This window comes from Oncorhynchus clarkii, chromosome 22 (assembly GCF_045791955.1).
Source record: "Oncorhynchus clarkii lewisi isolate Uvic-CL-2024 chromosome 22, UVic_Ocla_1.0, whole genome shotgun sequence".
In the NCBI taxonomy this organism is placed as follows: domain Eukaryota; kingdom Metazoa; phylum Chordata; class Actinopteri; order Salmoniformes; family Salmonidae; genus Oncorhynchus; species Oncorhynchus clarkii.
In genome coordinates, this window is record NC_092168.1 from 9,069,642 (window position 1) to 9,078,923 (window position 9,282).

General features: G+C 43.3%; 1 protein-coding gene across 1 annotated transcript in view; it reads left to right on the forward strand.

The window, feature by feature from the left end:
• The window catches only part of LOC139380322 (bromodomain adjacent to zinc finger domain protein 2B-like), an 85,890-nt gene extending 79,403 nt beyond the window's left edge, over positions 1–6,487 (forward strand). Inside the window, exons 32-37 of the mRNA XM_071122920.1 lie at positions 1,105–1,265; positions 1,449–1,768; positions 2,257–2,392; positions 3,967–4,289; positions 4,563–4,706; positions 4,902–6,487. Coding sequence (XP_070979021.1) covers positions 1,105–1,265; positions 1,449–1,768; positions 2,257–2,392; positions 3,967–4,289; positions 4,563–4,706; positions 4,902–5,058 — 1,241 coding nt within the window. The 3' untranslated portion in view covers positions 5,059–6,487. The remainder of the gene's footprint in view (positions 1–1,104; positions 1,266–1,448; positions 1,769–2,256; positions 2,393–3,966; positions 4,290–4,562; positions 4,707–4,901) is intronic.
• The last annotated feature ends 2,795 nt before the right edge of the window (positions 6,488–9,282 follow it).

The following is a 9,282-nucleotide window of genomic DNA, read 5'->3' on the forward strand; positions in this document are numbered from 1 at the left end:
GTGTGGTGTCCCTAATTAACTGGGCCCATATGGCTCTGGTCAAAAGTAGTGCACTATATAGGAAATAGGGTGCCACTACAGACGCATCCATAGACATCCAATATATCTTGTGACTTTTTAAATCTGACCTTTACTGATGTGGTAGGCAACATGACCTCTGCTTAAAATGTCCCCTTGTTACACGGAAATGTCAACCCACTGCAGGGAGAGAGTGGATTGTTTAGATGCATCATGTCAGTCAGAGTTAACATGGTCTTTACCACCAGTCCTTTGGGTTACCATCATTTACACCACGTTGGCGTGGTTGAATGATGCTGTCTGACAGCTTTGAATATTCATTGTGTAGCTTTGATGCCAATTATGTTCTGACCGGGGATGGGCAACTGGCGGGCCACGGCCCGCGACCCCCTCAAGTTACTGTTAGAGTAGTAGAATACATGAGGTGCAATTTCAAAATGTGGTTGTAAATAAGAATAAATAAATATCTTCTCTCCGCGCATGGTAAAATGTGTCGAACTGCAGCAAAAGTGCTTTAAACTGCAACATTTTCTCTACACCCCATGGCAAAATGTGTAGAATTGCAGGAAATGTATTGTAAAACATTTATTTCTTAAGAGGGGGGGGGCGCAGAATGTCACTTAGGGCCCCTAAACCACGAGGGTCGACTCTGACTGCATGTGTGCGTATGGATGGGAGTACACACTACGGCCCCTCATGATGAGTTCAGATCTTTTGTGGGCCCCACCCCCATAAACGTTCCCCATCCCTGTTCTAAACTGAAGATCGTCTGCACGCATTAAGTTCTAGCTATTAGTTCTTCTACAGAGCTAGGCACATACAATGAGACCACTGGAGAGAGGGAGGAATCAACTCACATTTCCCCCCCCACTAAAACTAAGTTTACTACAATTATTATTGTACCTTAGTATGTACTGTGAAGTTTTGGAAGGATATTTTCTAACATAGGGAGACAGTCATGTCGTCTCCCTATGTTAGAAAATATCCTTCCAAAACTTCACAGTACATACTAAGGTACAATAATAATTGTAGTAAACTTAGTTTTAGTGGGGGGGGAAATGTGAGTTGATTCCTCCCTCTCTCCAGTGGTGGTGATTAATGAGTCTGAGCTGGAGGAGAATGGGGTGAGCGAGGAGACTGTGGAGAGCTGGTGTGTGGAGGAGCAGGCCATGGAGATGGACATCGCTGTGCTGCAGCAGGTGGAGGAGCTGGAGAGGAAGGTCACCTCGGCCAGCCTCCAGGTCAAGGTAGAGTAAAGCTCTTCTACTCTGTATCTATAGCACTGTATCTATACTGGAGCCTGGCGGTACGTAGTGGAGAAGGAGCCAGTCGGCAATGAAGAAAGACACTGCTGAATATACTGTATTTCACATACAACGCAAACGAAAGCTTTTGATTTCACCACTGTCGTTTTTGTCATCTCCTCCCAGAGTTGGATGTATGCGGAGCCCCAGTCAGAGCGAGGGGACCTGGTCTACCATGAACACAAGCCCATTGCTAAGCTGCTTCCAGCCGGGGAGGAGCGGCCTGCAGGGGACAAGGAGAGGGCCAGTGGCAACAACAGCCTAGTGCGGCACGTCAACAACCCGCTAGATATAGCCGTAACACGTCTGGCTGAGCTGGAGAGGAACATCGAGCGAAGGTACCTGAAGAGCCCCTTAAGTACCACCGTTCAGGTCAAACTGGATAATGTGCTGGGTACGGTCACTGTCCCTGCTCCCGCACCATCCCATAATGTTGATGGTGAAGGGTAGGTCCATCCAGATTCCCATTTTGAACACTACTTTGTGCTTCCCTCTGCTTCACTGGAGCCTATTTCGTTATTTTCGGTGTCTTCGGTACCTGTTTCTTCCTCTTCTCTCGTTGCTACTGTGTGCATCGTGGTTTTGGTTCTTTTGTGATGTCTCATAAGTGGTTGTATCCGTCTCTTTGGAAGCCGGTCTGTACTGTGGCTCTGCATGGTGCATAACACTGGTAATCATGGTTCTATGTTAGCTCATTGTCTCACTACGGCAGTTTGCACACAGACTTCCTGAATGGAACTATGAGGCATGTCAGTCACCAGGTGGAGTCTTGTACAGTATCTCTTAAAACTGGCTGCTCTAACCAAACACTCTTGCACTCGTCTGGCTTTCTGTGCACTGCTGTTGGTTGGTGAGCTTGATTCTTGTCATTGACTGTTCTATGTGATGATGTGAGTGGCTGGTTCTCTGACCATGGTGCCTTTTCCTGTCTCAGAGGGGAAGAGGGGCTGGCCCCGGGCATGAAGGTGTGGCGCAAGGCCGTGGGCGAGGTCCGCAGCGCTGCCCAGCTGGCTCTCTGTGTCCAGCAGCTCCAGAAGTCCATCGCATGGGAGAGATCCATCATGAAAGTGGTACGACTGTCTGTCTGTTAATGTCTCCGAGAGCTTCTCTAAAAGGCTTTGAGCTACATTTTCCTCTCGCAAAGGCACCTTGCACTGTAAATTAACGCACTGTAAATGAAATTAGAATCAGATTTTTCTTAAGCTTTTTGTCAGGAGGAACTTAAGTTTAACCAGAGATTTATACTGAACATAAATATAAACGCAACATGCAGCAATTCCAAAGATTTTGCTGAGTTACAGTTCATATAAGGAAATCAGCCCTAATCTATGGATTTCAACTGACTGTGCAGGGGCACAGCCATGGGGTGTGCCTGGGAGGGCATTGGCCCACCCACTGGGGAGCCAGGCCCAGCCAATCAGAATTTAGTTTTTCGCAGCAAAAGGGCTTTATTACAGACCTTATTACCTTTATTACAAACCTCAGACCCCCCTCCAAATTAAATTCTCTAAAACGATGTTGGAGGCAGCTTATGGTAGAGAAATTAACATTGAATCTCTGGCAACAGCTCTGGTGGACATTCCTGCAGTCAGCATGCCAATTGCATGCTCCCTCAAATTGAAATATCTGTGGCATTGTGATGTGTGACACAACTACACATTTTAGTTGCCTTTTATTGTCCCCAGCACAAGGTGCATCTGGGTAATGTTCATGCTGTTTTATCAGCTTCTTGACAGGCTCAAATGCTCACTAACACGGATGTTAACAAATTTGTGCACAAAAGTTTAGAGAAATATACTTTTTGAGGTTATGGGAACATTTCTGGCATCTTTTATTTCAGCTCATGAAACATGGTACCAACACTTCACATGTTGCGTTCATATTTATTTTCAGTATAGTTACAGTGTGATACATAAGAGGCATGCCACACACAATGCAACAGCTCTGTTTACAGTAACAGCGTTCTGTACTACCAGCAGCCTGTCCTTTTATTCCTGTCAAACTTGACATGTCTTTTATTTGAAGGAAATCCTGGTGTTATTTAGAATGTGTTAGTTCATAGGACAGTTGTTTGTTTTTTGCGAGGGGGAAATGTTGCCCTAAATGTGAAGCATTTCCTCAGAGAGCACCCGGTTTGACAGTGCATGCTGGTGTGTTACTCTGCAGTACTGCCAGTTGTGTCGAAAGGGAGATAATGAGGAACTGCTCTTACTCTGTGATGGCTGTGACAAAGGCTGCCACACGTACTGCCATAAACCCAAGATCACCACAATACCTGACGGTGACTGGTTTTGTCCTGCTTGCATATCGAAGGTACAGTAACTTTAGCCTTCAGTTGCAGGTAGCCCTACTTACAATTCACAGAACGGAGAAAATAGAGGTGCTCCTTAATGTAGGAATTTATCCAACCTCAGGCTTCCAGTGTAACAAAACTTACCGTAGGCGTTTAAGTACTTCAACACGAGGTGCCCCCTTCAAAATGCGACATCTTATCGCAAGTGTTTATCCTACTCCCAAAAACTCCTAAACGAAGTGGGAATACATACACCAAAATCCCAAAGTCCAATTCATTCAATTCACAGCGAGAAGTGTGATCCTCGGGGAATGCAAGACGCCTCCACTCAGCATATTTTGTGTCATTCAGGCGAGCGGTCAATCCCCCGAGAAGAAGAAGAAGCAGCAGAGCCGAGCGGGAGCAGCCGGAGGAGGGAAGAGAAGCACCGAGGTAAAACGGAGCAGGAAGCTATCGTCCGTAGCCAGCGCAGAGGTCTCCGAGGACGATGCTGCCAGCACCAGCAGCAGCACTCCAAAGAAATGGAGCAAAGAGCCCAAAAAGAGGAAGAGCCTAGGAGAGGAGAGCCCAGCCACAAACCAGTCCAAGCAGGACAGTACTAGTCCTGTCTGTGGGAAGAAGGCTAAGACGGCCACGTCGGCCAGAGACGACGATAAGGATCTGAACTTGTGCAGGTACATTATGACTGGGGGTTCAGCCTTATTATAATACTATAAACCCCGGAAGTGACACGGGCGACACTTACGCTGGTCCCACATCTGTTTGTGCTCTTGCCGACTCAATTGCCGTCATTGTCAAGCGAAACATGACAACGGGTGACAGGGAGTTGGCATGATAGCACAAACAGACTGGCACTCACGCTAACATGCACTAGCTGCTGCAGTGTCTGATGCATCCCCATGCATACTGTAGTTTATGTGAGGGCCATCTCTTGGTTGACTCCACAGGGTGCTACTGGCTGAGCTGGAGGTTCACCAGGATGCCTGGCCCTTCCTGAACCCTGTCAACCCCAAATCTGTCCCCGGCTACAAGAAAGTCATCAGGAAACCCATGGACTTCTCCACTATCCGAGAGAAACTCGTTAACAGCCAGTATGTACCGTACCATTAGCATGAAAAACTATTTGCATACAATGTGTCTCATTTAAATCTGATACCTGTTTGATACGTAAACATTTGCAAAGATTATTCCTTTCCTTTTCATGCTTTTGTTCACATTGTTTTCCCCTGCGGGATTGTGTCTCAGAAATGTCGTAATTGAAATGCCATATGCGTCTCAATTTACAGGTACTTGAACCTCGAGACGTTTATCATCGACGTCAACTTGGTTTTTGATAACTGTGAAAAGTTCAACGAAGATAATTCGGACATTGGGCGAGCAGGACACAACATGAGGAGTTTTTTTCAGAAGAGATGGACTGAGCTGTTAAAACAAACCAACTAGGCTAGTTTGTACTACTTTATCCTCACTATACTGTATGGGACCAGCAGTAACCACTTTACACTCACAAGCAGGAGTGACAGTATTGGTCTGAAGACTGTCTTCAAGACCTAATGTTCAAGTCTCTCTGTCAGCAACCAGGGAATCTTCATTCATTTACAATTGTAATGCTACGTATTGACTTCACTGATGTACAATACTAGTTGTGTAAGAGCAAGGAAATGCACCCAAAGAGTTTCAGACAAAAGGGGTGGGTGTTTTTAAAGTGCAATACCATTTCCTAGAAGAATCCACCACCAACAGAGCTGTAACTGGGAACAAAAGCTTTCCAACTAACTGTACATATTATTTTACAGTGAATGTATTTCATTTTGCCAATTATTTATCAGTGGAAATGGTCTTCATTTTCTAAGAAAAGGAAGAAAACTGCTTTAAAACAACAACAAATCTTACGGAATGTTTTGCGAACATAAAACAAAAGCCAAGAAAAAAAAAGAAGAATTGTTTACACTGCTCTGTGCCTCCAGGGCGCCACAAGATTCATGACGGTAATACTGTAATGCTGCGTTTCAATGTATGTTTGCATCGCTAACATAACCTAGACAGTGAGGCAACAATGGCACATCTGTGTATATACTGTTCATTAATGTTAATATTAAGTCTTGATGGTAAAATGTATGATGTGTGCATACAGTACTGTTACAAGACACCTGATATTGTTTATGCCTTAGAATGATTGTAGTGTTTAATTTCAGTCTTAAAAGTGATGAATACATGTATATTGCCTGTACCGTATATCCTCTGCAAACACTGTGGTCTCCTCAATCTTGGTAGTGCCTGCCCTCTCAAAAGTTTGTGGAGGATATTATTTCAATCCTTTGGTTTTGTATCCCTTCGTGTGTGTGTGTGTGTGTGTGTGTGTGTGTGTGCGCGCGCCAGTATATGAAATGTCAACCCTCGTGGGCCTCGATTTCTGACATCATCCTATCATCAGTATAGAATGCATTGTGATGCACAGTACCTTTCATTAAAGCATTTGTCTCTATTTGCCTTGCCTTGCCACAGACCCAAGGACACTGGAACATTTTTTTAATAACCAGGGTATTCCTGGTTAAATTCCATTTTTAAATTCCATTCAATATCAGGAAGTACACTGAAATTCCAATTCTCTTCAATGAGGAAAATTTGGAATTAGAATTTGGTTTCCTTTCTAAATTGACTGGACTTGAAATGGAATTGATCCCAACCCTGGTAATAACCACTGTTTTGCCTACTGGTGGCATCTTGAGCAGTGTTTTGTACCTGAGTCAGAGTACTTGAAGTTATTTTATTTATGAATATTGTGAGGAAAAGTAGAATTTTTTTGTAGGAGCATTATTTTTCACTAGTGTGTGTGGCACGGATCTAATAAAAATGATCTTTTTCAACTCTGTATATTGCTTTACTTCATATTTATTTTCTAAACTGCAAACATTTCTGTTGGCAGGACATCTGGGCTTTGTCCTGTATTTGTTTTCACATTACAAAGCCCAGATGTCCTGCCATATGCTATATTATAGGCCTACAACTTGATAAGGTCATTTTAATATCATTGGACTACTATGTTTGTCTGGAGGGTGGCGGGAGGTTAGTCTCTATCATATTTGAGAAACATGTCAGTGAATAATGGGACATCACCTACCTACAGTGCCTTGCGAAAGTATTTGGCCCCCTTGAACTTTGCGACCTTTTGCCACATTTCAGGCTTCAAACATAAAGATATAAAACTGTATTTTTTTGTGAAGAATCAACAATAAGTGGGACACAATCATGAAGTGGAACGACATTTATTGGATATTTCAAACTTTTTTAACAAATCAAAAACGGAAAAATTGGGCGTGCAAAATTATTCAGCCCCTTCACTTTCAGTGCAGAAAACTCTCTCCAGAAGTTCAGTGAGGATCTCTGAATGATCCAATGTTGACCTAAATGACTAATGATGATAAATACAATCCACCTGTGTGTAATCAAGTCTCCGTATAAATGCACCTGCACTGTGATAGTCTCAGAGGTCCGTTAAAAGCGCAGAGAGCATCATGAAGAACAAGGAACACACCAGGCAGGTCCGAGATACTGTTGTGGAGAAATTTAAAGCCGGATTTGCATCCCAAGGAGCACTGTGCAAGCGATAATATTGAAATGGAAGGAGTATCAGACCACTGCAAATCTACCAAGACCTGGCCGTCCCTCTAAACTTTCAGCTCATACAAGGAGAAAACTGATCAGAGATGCAGCCAAGAGGCCCATGATCACTCTGGATGAACTGCAGAGATCTACAGCTGAGGTGGGAGACTCTGTCCATAGGACAACAATCAGTCGTATATTGCACAAATCTGGCCTTTATGGAAGAATGGCAAGAAGAAAGCCATTCCTTAAAGATATCCATAAAAAGTGTTGTTTAAAGTTTGCCACAAGCCACCTGGGAGACACACCAAACATGTGGAAGAAGGTGCTCTGGTCAGATGAAACCAAAATTGAACTTTTTGGCAACAATGCAAAACGTTATGTTTGGCGTAAAAGCAGCACAGCTGAACACACCATCCCCACTGTCAAACATGGTGGTGGCAGCATCATGGTTTGGGCCTGCTTTTCTTCAGCAGGGACAGGGAAGATGGTTAAAATTGATGGGAAGGTGGATGGAGCCAAATACAGGACCATTCTGGAAGAAAACCTGATGGAGTCTGCAAAAGACCTGAGACTGGGACGGAGATTTGTCTTCCAACAAGACAATGATCCAAAACATAAAGCAAAATCTACAATGGAATGGTTCAAAAATAAACATATCCAGGTGTTAGAATGGCCAAGTCAAAGTCCAGACCTGAATCCAATTGAGAATCTGTGGAAAGAACTGAAAACTGCTGTTCACAAATGCTCTCCATCCAACCTCACTGAGCTCGAGCTGTTTTGCAAGGAGGAATGGGAAAAAATTTCAGTCTCTCGATGTGCAAAACTGATAGACATACCCCAAGCGACTTACAGCTGTAATCGCAGCAAAAGGTGGCGCTACAAAGTATTAACTTAAGGGGGCTGAATAATTTTGCACGCCCAATTTTTCAGTTTTTGATTTGTTAAAAAAGTTTGAAATATCCAATAAATGTCGTTCCACTTCATGATTGTGTCCCACTTATTGTTGATTCTTCACAAAAAAATACAGTTTTATATCTTTATGTTTGAAGCCTGAAATGTGGCAAAAGGTCGCAAAGTTCAAGGGGGCCGAATACTTTCGCAAGGCACTGTAGGTGAACTACTACTACACATTAACCTAACAACTCCCAGTGTCACCATGAGTGTTATGCGATCAGCTATGACGTTTCTTGTTGTACAAAAGGTAAGCTCCACCTGGTTCTAGCAGCATTTGGATGTGGATTATGGTAAGCAACGCTTTCATTTTCAATTATTTGTTTTTAGATTTGGTCATTATAACTATCACTTACACTGAGTGTACAAAACATGCTTTTTCCATGACACAGTAGACTGACCAGGTGAATCCAGGTGAAAGCTATGATCCCTTATGTCACTTGTTAAATCCACTTCAGTGTTAGATGAAGGGGAGGAGACCGGTTAAAGACTTCTTTTTTTTTTTTTTTAAGCCTTGAGACATGGATTGTGTGTGTGCCGTTCAGAGGGTGTATGGGCAAGACAAAAATGTAAGTGCCTTTGGTATGTAAATAGATGCCAGGCGAACCGGTTTGAGCGTGTCAAAAACGGCAACGGCAGCTGGGTTTTTTACGCTCAACATCAAGAATGGTCCACCACCCAAAGGACATCCAGCCAACTTGACACAACTGCATTGGAGTCGATATGCTCCAGCATCCCTGTGGAACGCATTCAACACATTGTAGAGTCCATGCCCTGAAGAATTGAGGCTGTTCTGAGGGTAAAATGATGTGCAACTCCATTTGGGAAGGTGTTTCTAATGTTTTGTGCAATCTGTGTATATATATATATATATATCTCTTTAAGCCCATGAAGGTAAATAACCTTGACAATTTCATAAAATATATTTATTTTATAAGGTATCTCACACTATTTATGGCATATTGCTGGTGAATCATTCCATATCCAGTGAATATGTATAGGCTTCCTACAGCTTTGAGGCCGTTAATGCCTGGATGTTTTGCGCCACCTTGTGTAGGCTGAGGTTATTATATTTTATTTACAGCCAGAATATTTATCAACAGTGACAAA